Genomic DNA, 14,345 nt, shown 5'->3' with positions numbered 1-14,345 from the left:
GCAAAAGAATTCAGACACACAGCAGAGGCCTGATATAAAATATGGGTTAATTCTATTTTTTTTAATCGGGACTAGGGGCATTATCGCAATATACGGAGCAAATCGGATAATCCGACGCAAGATACAAAGCGAATTAGATAATCCGACGCAACGTATGGAGCAAATCAGATAATCCGACGCAACACACTGAGCGAATCAGATAATCCGACGGAAAGTACAGAGCGAATCAGAAAATCAGACGCAACGTACGGAGTGAATCAGATAATCCCACGCAATGTACGGAGTGAATCGGATAATTAGACGCAACATACAGAGTGAATCGGAAAATCCGACGGAAAGTATGGAGCTAATCGCATAATCCAACGCAACGTACAGAGGGAATTGGATAATCCAACGCAATGTACGGAGTGAATCGGATAATCAGACGCAATGTACGGAGCAAATTGGATAATCAGACGCGACGTACAGAGCGAATCAGATAATCCGACGGAAAGTACAAAACGAATCAGATAATCAGACGCAACGTACGGAGCGAATCGGATAATCCGACGCAACGTACGGAGTGAAACGGATAATCCGACGCAAAGTACGGAGTGAATTGGATAATCTGATGCAACGTACGGAGTGAATCAGATAATCCCACGCAATGTACGGAGTGAATCGGATAATTAGACGCAACGTACAGAGTGAATGGGAAAATCCGACGGAAAGTATGGAGCTAATCGGATAATCCGACGCAACGTATGGAACGAATCGGATCATCTGACGTAACGTACGAGTGAATCAGATAGTCCGACGCAACATTCAGAATGAATCGGATAATCTGATGCAACATACGGAGTGAAACAGATAATCCTACGAAACGTACGGAGCAAATTGGATAATCTGATGCAACATATGGAACGAATCAGATCATCCACGCAACGTACGGAATGAATTGAATAATCCAACGCGACGTTCTGAATGAATTGGACAATCCGACGCAACATACGGAACGAATCGGATCATCCGATGCAACGTACGGAACGAATCGGATCATCCGATGCAACGTACGGAACAAATCAGATAATCCGATGCAACGTATGGAGTGAATCGGATAATCCGAAGTGACATTTGGAACGAATCGGATCATCCGACTCAATTTACGGAGCGAATCGGATAATCCGACGCAACGTACGGAGCGAATCTGGGGTTGGTATCCATGTCGGTTCGCTCTAAAGGGAAACTACGCATTCCGTGCCCGGAAAGTCGGGCAAATTGAGTTCGAATTTCTTCTGGACGTCGTAGGGGAGGAAGCGCCCGGCGACGAAGTGGTGTTTGCCCACGAAGCGGGTGGCGCACTGTTTCGGGGCCGAAAGCGAGACGAGGACGTCGGGGCTGAGGCCGTCGCTGCTGCCGCCCGTCTCCACGTCCCACCCTGGAACGAAAGAACGGGAAAGGGAATCAGGACGGAGGAGAGAAGGAATGCGAAAGGCGGGAGAAAGAAGCCAAGAAGGCTGGTGCCGGACTACAGATCCCACCTGTCCATAGCATTGGGCATATCTCAATATGTAGCATGAATGTTGGATTTGAACCCAGTGCAATGGGATCCTGGGAGCTGTAGTTCGGCAAGACTACTTCTTCAGTGTCCCATTTGTGATCCATAGCCAGGTCTTCTCCTTGTCAGCTTTTCCTTCAATTTTGTCAAGGAACTTTCCATGCAATGTTTTGTTGTGCCAGCTGTCAGCTCTAGTTTGTAGTGCGGTTTTCTTGTACTGATTCTGCTCTAGTTTGTAGTGCGGTTTTCTTGTACTGATTCTGCTCTAGTTTGTAGTGCGGTTTTCTTGTACTGGTTCTGCTCTAGTTTGTAGTGCGGTTTTCTTGTACTGGTTCTGCTCTAGTTTGTAGTGCGGTTTTCTTGTACTGGTTCTGCTCTAGTTTGTAGTGCGGTTTTCTTGTACTGATTCTGCTCTAGTTTGTAGTGCGGTTTTCTTGTACTGATTCTGCTCTAGTTTGTAGTGCGGTTTTCTTTTCTCTCCCAAAGAAGGCTGAGGACTTGCTAGACTACAGATCCCACCTGTCCATAGCAACGGTTGTATCTCCCTTCACTGTAAAACTCATCCTGCATTTGAACTCAGTGCAACGGGACCCTGGGGGTTATAGTTTGACAAGGTCTTGAGTCCTATTTGCCAAATAAAGCTCGTGCCAAACTACAGATCCCACCTGTCCATAGCATTGGGTGTATCTCCATTTGTAGTATGAATGTTGGATTTGAACCCAGTGCAATGGGATCCTGGGAGTTGTAGTTCAACAAGGACTTTTCTCTTTCAAAGAAGGCTGATGCCTTGCTACACTACAGATCCCACCTGTCCATTGGGTGTATCTCCATTTGTAGAACCAATTCTACATTTGATCCCAGTCTAATGGGACCCTGGGAGTTGTAGTTTGGTCCCCTTGGGCAGAAGAGGCCTTGCAAAAACTACAACTCCCAGGATTCTACAGTTCTTGTGGGGTCGGGACGCTGAGATCGATTCCTATGCATTCTGGCAACGTTTTAACCACCATACCCGAATGCTATGGGGTCCTGAGTGTTGTAGTTTTCCAAGGTCTTTCACCGGAGCCTCATCAATCTCCTCCTGGTTTTGTTTTTGTGTTTTGCCGCAACCTTAAGCATGGTAGGAAGTCAATGTTTCCCCATTCGGTCCACAACATTCCTCTCCTGATGGAGAAACCAGAAGCTATTTTTTTTTTTGCGCCAGACGCGAAAAAAAGGTATGTTTGGATATGACATCATGTCTCGGTTTTATTGTGGCCAAAACCGCCTTCCAAAAAATGCTCCTCTCTTGGAGACGGCTACTGTTTGGGCGCTGGCGTTGGGCCACAGAGAGATGAAAGTGGTCACAGAGCGGAAAACGGCCGCCAGGTCAGGACTCGAATCCGGAACCAAGTCTAGCATTCACTGCATTCCTTTATGATAGAATGGGGTTGGACTAAATATTCCCTACGTACCGGAAGGGACATCCAGGCTGACCAGAGGGACGTGGATTTGCTTGAGGATGGCCAATATGGTGCTGTACGGCTCGAGGATCTCGCCCGGGTTGGACTCGACTCCGAGGACGGCGTCAACGACCAGATTGTAGGCGTCGCTAATGAGCTGGACCTATTGACGAGCAAAGCAAATTGAATCTCCAGCACGAAAATAATAGGTCTCCTTCCAAGAGCCTGAGACAGGGCTGAGCCTCTATATCTCTCCTGAGAGGCCTTTTAGGACTAAAGGGCGGGGCTAGGGGTGGGGCGGGGCTTCTTTCCAACGGTTTAGCTTCTGCTTACCTCCCCGAGGCGCTTGTTAGAACAAGGGGGCGGGGTATAGAGGCCCCGCCCCCTCCTCTAGCCCAGCCCCCTGTGTCCTGTCAGGCGTCGCAGGACAGGGATAGATGCTCAGTCCTACCTCAGTGCTCGTAACTCCGCCCATCCCAGTCCTGGCTGCCCATTTGTGGCCCCGCCCACCTCCTCTCGCAGCTCTCCATCTTGGACTAGGGGAGAGGCTCAGCCCCGCCCTCTTGAGCAGGAGCCACGCCCCCTCCTCTAGCCCCGCCCCCTGTGTCCTGGCAGGCGTCGCAGGACAGGGATAGATGCTCAGCCCTACCTCAGTGCTCGTAACTCCGCCCATCCCAATCCTGGCCTCCCATTTGTGGCCCCGCCCACCTCCTCTCGCAGCTCTCCATCTTGGACTAGGGGAGAGGCTCAGCCCCGCCCTCTTGAGCAGGAGCCACGCCCCCTCCTCTAGCCCCGCCCCCTGTGTCCTGGCAGGCGTCGCAGGACAGGGATAGATGCTCAGTCCTACCTCAGTGCTCGTAACTCCGCCCATCCCAGTCCTGGCTGCCCATTTGTGGCCCCGCCCACCTCCTCTCGCAGCTCTCCATCTTGGACTGGGGAGAGGCTCAGCCCCGCCCTCTTGAGCAGGAGCCACGCCCCCTCCTCTAGCCCCGCCCCCTGTGTCCTGTCAGGCGTCGCAGGACAGGGATAGATGCTCAGCCCTTCCTCAGTGCTCGTAACTCCGCCCATCCCAATCCTGGCCTCCCATTTGTGGCCCCGCCCACCTCCTCTCGCAGCTCTCCATCTTGGACTAGGGGAGAGGCTCAGCCCCGCCCTCTTGAGCAGGAGCCACGCCCCCTCCTCTAGCCCCGCCCCCTGTGTCCTGGCAGGCGTCGCAGGACAGGGATAGATGCTCAGTCCTACCTCAGTGCTCGTAACTCCGCCCATCCCAGTCCTGGCTGCCCATTTGTGGCCCCGCCCACCTCCTCTCGCAGCTCTCCATCTTGGACTGGGGAGAGGCTCAGCCCCGCCCTCTTGAGCAGGAGCCACGCCCCCTCCTCTAGCCCCGCCCCCTGTGTCCTGTCAGGCGTCGCAGGACAGGGATAGATGCTCAGCCCTTCCTCAGTGCTCGTAACTCCGCCCATCCCAATCCTGGCCTCCCATTTGTGGCCCCGCCCACCTCCTCTCGCAGCTCTCCATCTTGGACTAGGGGAGAGGCTCAGCCCCGCCCTCTTGAGCAGGAGCCACGCCCCCTCCTCTAGCCCCGCCCCCTGTGTCCTGTCAGGCGTCGCAGGACAGGGATAGATGCTCAGCCCTTCCTCAGTGCTCGTAACTCCGCCCATCCCAATCCTGGCCTCCCATTTGTGGCCCCGCCCACCTCCTCTCGCAGCTCTCCATCTTGGACTAGGGGAGAGGCTCAGCCCCGCCCTCTTGAGTGGGAGCCCCGCCCCCTCCTCTAGCCCCGCCCCCTGTGTCCTGGCAGGCGTCGCAGGACAGGGATAGATGCTCAGTCCTACCTCAGTGCTCGTAACTCCGCCCATCCCAGTCCTGGCTGCCCATTTGTGGCCCTGCCCACCTCCTCTCGCAGCTCTCCATCAGCCCCGCCCTCTTGAGCAGGAGCCACGCCCACCCCTCCCCTTTTTTGGGGAGATTATAAATGTTTTGCTCACCTCCGTAGGTAGGTAGGATAGAAAAGGAATGTCCATTTTCTCGCACTGGGTGGTGAAGTCTCGGTAGAGGGGGTTGGAGGACCGTTTCGGGTAAAAGACGGTGGGCTCGTATTCCTGAAAGCGCAGAGGGACAAATACGGAAAGATGGAGTGTGGAAATCTTTACATATCGGCGTTCCTTACATTGTATTCAAATGGGAAAGGGCTACATACGAAAACACGCAGGTGCCGGGCGCAGGCCAATCCGATGGCCCCGTTCTGTTCGCAGCCACAGACCACCAGAAGCGTGGGCTGCTTTTTTGGGAGGGACCTCCGGGGGAAAACCTGGAGAAAATATAAAGGCAGAGGAGACTCAAGACCTTGTCAAACCACAATTCCCGGGATTCCAAAACATAGAGCCGTGGCCGTCGAATTCATTCTTTGTAACTCACCTTCGTGACCGCCATGGCACAAGCGTGGCCCCAAATCTCGATAAGTTGCTGTTGGCCAAATCTGAACTCTTCCACCAGCTCTTTCTCGATCGCAAGGGCTTCTGGTCTGCTGCAGAAAGAGGGGATCATGGGATATTATTATTATTATTATTATTATTATTATTATTATTAATAATAATAATATGCTTTCCTACAGGACATTAAATAAATTGAATGGGAGTAGAATAGAATAAATGTCAATGGAATAAATACTCTATTAAAAAGAATAGTCTATAGACTATATATAGACTATAGTCTTCCTTCCTATATAGTCTTCCTTCTATAGACTATATATAGACTATAGTCTTCCTTCCTATATAGTCTTCCTTCTATAGACTATAGTCTTCCTTTCTCATTATTATTATTATTGTATGACACAGCAAACGAGATAGATATGCTGGATTTCGTATCACAAAATCACAAGTCAAACACTTCCCATTATTATTATTATTATTATTATTATTATTATTATTATTATTATTATTATTATTTTATGACACAGCAAACGAGATAGACATGCTGGATTTCGTATCACAAAATCACAAGTCAAACACTTCCCATTATTATTATTATTATTATTATTATTATTATTATTATTATTATTATACACAGCAAACGAGATAGATATGCTGGATTTCGTATCACAAAATCACAAGTCAAACACTTCCCATTATTATTATTATTATTATTATTATTATTATTATTATTATTATTATGACACAGCAAACGAGATAGATATGCTGGATTTCGTATCACTAAATCACAAGTCAAACACTTACCATTATTATTATTATTATTATTATTATTATTATTATTATTATTATTATTATTCACAGCAAACGAGATAGATATGCTGGATTTCGTATCACAAAATCACAAGTCAAACACTTCCCATTATTATTATTGTAATTATTATTATTATTATACACAGCAAACGAGATAGATATGCTGGATTTCGTATCACAAAATCACAAGTCAAACACTTCCCATTATTATTATTATTATTATTATTATTATTATTATTATTGTACACAGCAAACGAGATAGATATGCTGGATTTCGTTTCGCAAAATCACAAGTCGAACACTTCCCAAGTCTCCTTCTTCAGGGTCCCATTTGTGAGCCAGAGCCAGGTCTTCCCCTTGTCAGCTTTTCCTTCAATTTTGTCAAGGAACTTTCCATGCAATGTTTTGTTGTGCCAGCTGTCAGCTCTAGTTTGTAGTGCGGTTTTCTTGTACTGATTCTGCTCTAGTTTGTAGTGCGGTTTTCTTGTACTGATTCTGCTCTAGTTTGTAGTGCGGTTTTCTTGTACTGATTCTGCTCTAGTTTGTACTGCGGTTTTCTTGTACTGGTTTTTTGTCTGCTGTGCTTTGAGGAGTTTCTGATTTTTGACTTCAATCAAAGCAGGTTCTTCACTATTATTATTATTATTATTATTATTATTATTATTATTATTGTTATTGTTATTATTATTATTATCTGTCGATCCATCCAGAATCAAAGGGATTGTCAGAACTGAACAGAGGACGAAAAGATGTAGATGAGAGATAGAAGAAATGAGCAGAGGACGTAAAGTTTTAGGTGGGACCATTTCGGAATTCATCACATCCTATAGTTGGAAGAGTCCAGCCCCATTCTGCTCCAATCAAAGCTCTCCTGACAGATGGCCATCCAGTCTGAATGCATTCGGCAAGAACAATGCAGGACAATAAATTAGGCAATTTTTATCACTAAACTCGAAGAACACTACGTAACAAAATTGGAAAAATGTCCTGTTCCTGGTTCGAAAGTGTTATTTCCTGTTTAATTGTGCTGTCCTTGCTTTGAAAGTAGTTGTCCTACTCCGGAAACGTTATTTGTTGAAATGGTTGAGACTCAATGTATAGAATAAGGTCCGATTGGATGACCTTTGGCGTCTTTCCCAACTCCAGGATTCAGCAAAACGGCGAAATTCATAAGATGTGGGCGTTTCGAGCCGATGGGGTGCCAAAACATTGGCCAAGACTCTCCTTTTATGAAGAGCGAAGCCAACAACTCGACAAGAGAGAGGCTGGGGTGTTTTTGTTGCCGAAAAGGAGACAATGGCGTCCTTGTTTTCGTTTCTGGCTCCGGAGGCGATTGGCGGCAGATGCAAGGAGGCGAGAAGAGTGGAAACGGAGCGTAATTGTTTGCATGCGCCGTCGGAAGGATGGGAAAAACAGGGCTGAAACTCGGCCCCGATGAAGCTGTCGTTGTGAGAGCGGATTCCGTATGAATACTGTGCTTAGATTGGGACTCAATCCCCCCCCCAAGAAATCTCGCAAACATCCCCAAGGCCATTCGTTTAAAGAGGAAAGGCAGCTTTTTTGGCTTTGCTTTGCTTCCTCACTTTCCCAAACGACATTTCCCAGAATCCTGTAATTTCCCAGACTCTTTCCCAGCTCACTCAGCTCATCTCGCCCTGATGCTTCCCTCTCCCTATGACAATAGGCCATTCGTTTAAAGAGGAAAGGCAGCCTTTTTGGCTTTGCTTTGCTTCCTCACTTTCCCAAACGACATTTCCCAGAATCCTGTAATTTCCCAGACTCTTTCCCAGCTCACTCAGCTCATCTCACCCTGATGCTTCCCCCTCCCTATGACAATAGGCCATTCATTTAAAGAGGAAAGGCAGCCTTTTTGGCTTTGCTTTGCTTCCTCACTTTCCCAAACGACATTTCCCAGAATCCTGTAATTTCCCAGACTCTTTCCCAGCTCACTCAGCTCATCTCGCCCTGATGCTTCCCTCTCCCTATGACAATAGGCCATTCGTTTAAAGAGGAAAGGCAGCCTTTTTGGCTTTGCTTTGCTTCCTCACTTTCCCAAACGACATTTCCCAGAATCCTGTAATTTCCCAGACTCTTTCCCAGCTCACTCAGCTCATCTCACCCTGATGCTTCCCCCTCCCTATGACAATAGGCCATTCATTTAAAGAGGAAAGGCAGCCTTTTTGGCTTTGCTTTGCTTCCTCACTTTCCCAAACGACATTTCCCAGAATCCTGTAATTTCCCAGACTCTTTCCCAGCTCACTCAGCTCATCTCGCCCTGATGCTTCCCTCTCCCTATGACAATAGGCCATTCGTTTAAAGAGGAAAGGCAGCCTTTTTGGCTTTGCTTTGCTTCCTCACTTTCCCAAACGACATTTCCCAGAATCCTGTAATTTCCCAGACTCTTTCCCAGCTCACTCAGCTCATCTCGCCCTGATGCTTCCCTCTCCCTATGACAATAGGCCATTCGTTTAAAGAGGAAAGGCAGCCTTTTTGGCTTTGCTTTGCTTCCTCACTTTCCCAAACGACATTTCCCAGAATCCTGTAATTTCCCAGACTCTTTCCCAGCTCACTCAGCTCATCTCGCCCTGATGCTTCCCTCTCCCTATGACAATAGGCCATTCGTTTAAAGAGGAAAGGCAGCCTTTTTGGCTTTGCTTTGCTTCCTCACTTTCCCAAACGACATTTCCCAGAATCCTGTAATTTCCCAGACTCTTTCCCAGCTCACTCAGCTCATCTCGCCCTGATGCTTCCCTCTCCCTATGACAATAGGCCATTCGTTTAAAGAGGAAAGGCAGCCTTTTTGGCTTTGCTTTGCTTCCTCACTTTCCCAAACGACATTTCCCAGAATCCTGTAATTTCCCAGACTCTTTCCCAGCTCACTCAGCTCATCTCGCCCTGATGCTTCCCTCTCCCTATGACAATAGGCCATTCGTTTAAAGAGGAAAGGCAGCCTTTTTGGCTTTGCTTTGCTTCCTCACTTTCCCAAACGACATTTCCCAGAATCCTGTAATTTCCCAGACTCTTTCCCAGCTCACTCAGCTCATCTCGCCCTGATGCTTCCCTCTCCCTATGACAATAGGCCATTCGTTTAAAGAGGAAAGGCAGCCTTTTTGGCTTTGCTTTGCTTCCTCACTTTCCCAAACGACATTTCCCAGAATCCTGTAATTTCCCAGACTCTTTCCCAGCTCACTCAGCTCATCTCGCCCTGATGCTTCCCTCTCCCTATGACAATAGGCCATTCGTTTAAAGAGGAAAGGCAGCCTTTTTGGCTTTGCTTTGCTTCCTCACTTTCCCAAACGACATTTCCCAGAATCCTGTAATTTCCCAGACTCTTTCCCAGCTCACTCAGCTCATCTCGCCCTGATGCTTCCCTCTCCCTATGACAATAGGCCATTCGTTTAAAGAGGAAAGGCAGCCTTTTTGGCTTTGCTTTGCTTCTTTGTGCCGAACATGAAACCGACTTCCGAGCATTACAGAATCCAGATGGGAAAGTATTGAGTTTCGATCCGTACATTATAAGCTCATGGGTCGGAAATCGGAAGTATGGATCGAACAGATTCGATCCGACTTACAACTAGCAGAAAAATTGCACCGCTCGAACAAAACCGACTTACGAGCATTACAAAATCCAAATGTGAAAGTATTGAGTGAGTTTCGATGCGTACGTTATAGGCTCACGGGTCGGAAATCGGAAGTACGGATCGAACTGATTCAATCTGACTTACGAGCAGCTTGGACAAATTCGATCCGACTTACGACTAGCGGAAAAATTGCACCGCTCGAACAAAACCGACTTCCAACATTACAAAATCTAAACGGAAAGGTACCAGGTGAACTTCAATCTGAACGTTTTAAGAACATGGGTCGGAAATTGGAAGTATGGATCGAACGGATTCAATCTGACTTACGAGCAGCTCGGACAAATTCGATCCGACTTACGACTAGCAGAAAAATTGCACCACTAAAAACGAAACCGACTTCTGAGCATTACAAAATTCCAACGGAAAAGTATTGAGCGAGTTTCGATCCGTACATTTTAGGCTCACGGGTCAGAAATCGGAAGTACGGATCGAACGGATTCAATCCGACTTACGAGCAGCTCGGACAAATTCGATCCGACTTACAACCAGTGGAAAAATTGCACCACTCGAACGAAACCGACTTCTGAGCATTACAAAATTCCAACGGAAAAGTATTGAGCGAGTTTCGATCCGTACATTTTAGGCTCACGGGTTGGAAATCGGAAGTACGGATCGAACGGATTCAATCCGACTTACGAGCAGCTCGGACAAATTCGATCCGACTTCCGTCTAGCAGAAAAATTGCACAACCCGAATGGAACCGATTTCCGAGCATTACAAAATCCAAACAAAAAAGTATCAGGTGAACTTCGATCTGAACATTTTAGGAACATGGGTCGGAAATCGGAAGTACGGATTGAACAAATTCGATCCGACTTACGACTAGCGGAAAGATTGCACAGCCAAAAATGAAACCAACTTCCGAGCATTACAAAATTCCAACGGGAAAGTATTGAGTGAGTTTTGATATGTACTTTTAGGCTCACGGGTCGGAAATTGGAAGTACGGATCGAACGGATTCGATCCGACTTACGAGCAGCTCGAACAAATTTAATCCAACTTACGACTAGCAGAAAAATTGCACAGCCAAAAATGAAACCGACTTCCGAGCATTACAAAATCCAAACGGGAAAGTATTGAGTTTCGATCCTTATGTTTTAGGCTCACGGTTGGAAATTGGATCAAATGGATTCAATCCGACTTAGGAGCAGCTCAAACGAATTCGATCCAACTTACGACTAGCGGAAAAATTGCACAGCCCGAAAAAAACCGACTTCCAAGCATTACAAAACGCAAACGGAAAAGTACTGGGTGAGTTTCGATCCGTATGTTTATGCGCACGGAAGTACGGATCGAACGGATTCGATCCGAATTACGACTAACGAAAAATTGCACATCCCTAATATTCTACAGAAACGAAAAAAAAGGAAGAATCACATGGCGCTTTGAAGCAGCTTCTGAAGGCAGGGAAAATACAAATCCAAGCACTGCAGCTCGGTATGGTCTTGGGCACGGTTGCCACAGTAACAGCTCCACGAGCTCTGGCTTCGAACAATGCGATACGGATCCAGTGGGGTGCGGGGAGGATCAACGGCGGAAGAGCAGCGCTAGCTCGTTGATTTGTGGATTTCTTTGACCCAAAAGTTTCCAGCGCTTGCAAATTCCGCAAAGATGTCTGCCCCGCCCCCCCCCCCCAGCACTCCCACCTTGCTTATCCGGTTGCCATGGCGACCCATCCGTGATTGGCATGCCAACCCCCGGAGCGGTGGCGTCTCCGTGTCACGACTCGCACCCGTCGGAAAATACGAGCCCTTGACGGTGTCGTCGTCGTACACTCAAACTTTCGAGGGCCGAGAGTCCGCGACTCGCTCAAGAACGCGAGCCGAGAGTGTGATACTGCGGCTCAAAAAGCCAATGGGATTCTGGGCTGCGTCCAAAGGGGTAGAGTGGCCACATCGAAGGAAGCCATGATGCCGTTATATTCTGTTTTGCTCAGATTTCTTCACCTGGAATCGCACTGTGTCCCTTTCTGGGCGCCACAGTTCAAGAGAGATAATAATAATAATAATAATAATAATAATAATAATATAAAATAATAATATAAAATAATAATATAAAGTAATAATAATAATAATAGTCTATCGATATCACACTGTGTCCCTTTCTGGGCGCCGCAGTTCAAGAGAGATAATAATAATAATAATAATAATAATAATAATAATAATAATAATAATAATAATAATATAAAATAATAATATAAAATAATAATAATAATAATCTATCGATATCACACTGTGTCCCTTTCTGGGCGCCACAGTTCAAGAGAGATAATAATAATAATAATAATAATAATAATAATAATAATAATAATAATATAAAATAATAATATAAAGTAATAATAATAATAATAATAATAATAATAATAATAATAATAATAATAATCTATCGATATCACACTGTGTCCCTTTCTGGGTGCCGCAGTTCAAGAGAGATAATAATAATAATAATATAAAATAATAATATAAAGTAATAATAATAACAATAATAATAATCTATCGATATCACACTGTGTCCCTTTCTGGGCGCTGCAGTTCAAGAGAGATAATAATAATAATAATATAAAATAATAATATAAAGTAATAATAATATAAAGTAATATAATAATAATAATAATAATAATAATAATAATAATAATAATAATAATAATAATAATAATCTATCGATATCAGTACACATAATAAAAGTGTAAATGTGTATGTGGTGGGGTGTCCACTTACACAGACTTGGCACACAGAGCCTCCATGACCCACTCTACATCCTGGTGTAACTTGTAGGAGGATGGACCATGGATGATGGGATTTACAGTACTTTCATTCACTTCCAGAGATCACCGAGACCCCCATGATTGGCGGACTGGGACCAAACTTGGCACACAGAGCCCCCATGACCCACTTTACATCCTGGTGTAATTTTCAGGAGGATGGACCATGGATGATGGGATTTACAGTACTCTCACTCACTTCCAGAGATCGCCGAGACCCCCATGATTGGCGGACTGGGACCAAACTTGGCACACAGAGCCCCCATGACCCGCTTTATGTCCTGGTGTAATTTGCAGGAGGATGGACCATGGATGATGGGATTTACAGTACTTTCATTCACTTCCAAAGACCACTGAGACCCCCATGATTGGCGGACCGGGACCAAACTTGGCACACAGAGCCCCCATGACCCACTCTACATCCTGGTGTAATTTGCAGGAGGATGGACCACGGATGATGGGATTTACAGTACTCTCACTCACTTCCAGAGATCACTGTGATCCCTATGATTGATGAACTGGGACCAAACTTGGCACACAGACACCCCATGACCTGCTTTACATTCTAGTTTGGTTTGCGGGAGGATGGGCCACAGATGATGGGATTTACAGTACTTTCACTCACTTCCAGAGATCACCGAGACCCCCATGATTGGCGGACCGGGACCAAACTTGGTACACAGAGCCTCCATGACCCACTTTACATTCTGGTGTAATTTGCGGGAGGGTTGGCCACGGATGATGGGATTTACAGTACCTTCACTCACTTACAGAGATCTCTGCGGCCCTCACGATTGCCGGACTGGGACCAAACTTGGCACACAGAGCCCCCATGACCCACTTTACATTCTGATATGGATGCCCCATGGATGATGGGATTTACAGTACCCTCACTAACTTCCAGAGATCACTGCGATCCCTATGATTGGCGGACCGGGACCAAACTTGGCCCCCATAACCCCCATGACCCACTTTACATTCTGGTGTAATTTGCGGGAGGGTTGGCCACGGATGATGGGATTTACAGTACCTTCACTCACTTCCAGAGACCACTGAGACCCCCACGATTGGCGGACTGGGATCAAACTTGGAACACAAACCCCTCATGACCTCCTTTACATCCTGGTTTGGTTTGCGGGAGGATGGGCCACGGATGATGGGATTTACAGTACCCTCACTCACTTCCAGAGATCACTGTGATCCCCATGATTGGCGGACCGGCACCAAACTTGGCACACAGACCCTTCTCCCATGACCCACTTTATCTTGGTCTATTTCCATCCAACAAGTGCCTTTTTCAAGGCCCCAGCGTGTTCAAGAGCGCCACGCCGGGAGATAACATGGCAACCTTCACCTGCCATTGAAAGACTTACCTTAGGTAACGGAGAGGCTGGATTTCCTCTTTGCTGTGGGACGAATTGAGCGTTGGTTTGTCCATGGCGTGGATGTGAGGGTCTCTCGTAAAATAAGCCTCCTCGTGTGCCTTTGGTTGGAGAGAATCGCAAGAGGAATAATCAACGCAGGAGGGGGGAACGAGCTCTCGGTGGCACCGTGGGCACAAAGGAAGCGATTGGCTCGGCCGGCTTATTCCTCCTCCTCCTCCTCCTTCTCCTCGGAGAGACCAAACGCACCCAAGTGGGGGGCATTTCCCGTCACCCAATGAGAAAAAAGGGGTCGAACCCCTTTAAATAAAGGGACAGACAGAGGTCGAGCTAAGTCGACCGC

General features: G+C 46.8%; 1 protein-coding gene across 2 annotated transcripts; it reads right to left on the bottom strand.

The window, feature by feature from the left end:
- Positions 1 to 28: 28 nt before the first annotated feature.
- Positions 29 to 14,199, bottom strand: yjefn3 (YjeF N-terminal domain containing 3). Of its 2 annotated transcripts, none has more exons than XM_062960335.1 (6): positions 13,994 to 14,199; positions 5,395 to 5,503; positions 5,177 to 5,287; positions 4,965 to 5,078; positions 2,989 to 3,139; positions 29 to 1,417 (listed from the first exon to the last, which is right to left on the bottom strand). In XM_062960335.1, exons 1-6 carry the CDS (start codon positions 14,056 to 14,058, stop codon positions 1,215 to 1,217), a joined length of 753 nt encoding a protein of 250 aa, XP_062816405.1. In that variant the 5' UTR covers positions 14,059 to 14,199; the 3' UTR covers positions 29 to 1,214. The 2 variants fall into 2 exon arrangements, with proteins under 2 accessions (XP_062816405.1, XP_062816406.1); XM_062960336.1 differs by having other exon boundaries at positions 5,395 to 5,500.
- Between the last annotated feature and the right edge of the window lie 146 nt (positions 14,200 to 14,345).

The sequence above is a fragment of the Anolis carolinensis genome, unplaced genomic scaffold (assembly GCF_035594765.1).
Source record: "Anolis carolinensis isolate JA03-04 unplaced genomic scaffold, rAnoCar3.1.pri scaffold_7, whole genome shotgun sequence".
In the NCBI taxonomy this organism is placed as follows: domain Eukaryota; kingdom Metazoa; phylum Chordata; class Lepidosauria; order Squamata; family Dactyloidae; genus Anolis; species Anolis carolinensis.
The sequence above is the reverse complement of the archived record's forward strand: the minus strand, read 5'-3'. Positions and strand labels throughout refer to the sequence as shown.

Excerpts from the sequence above, each read along its gene's own strand:
- yjefn3 (XM_062960335.1), bottom strand. The coding sequence starts at position 14,058 with ATGGACAAACCAACGCTCAATTCGTCCCACAGCAAAGAGGAAATCCAG. Across the intron at positions 5,079-5,176 it reads CCCGGCACCTGCGTGTTTTC|GAATACGAGCCCACCGTCTT; the intron begins GTATGTAGCCCT and ends CTGCGCTTTCAG. Across the intron at positions 1,418-2,988 it reads CAGCCTGGATGTCCCTTCCG|GGTGGGACGTGGAGACGGGC; the intron begins GTACGTAGGGAA and ends CTTTCGTTCCAG.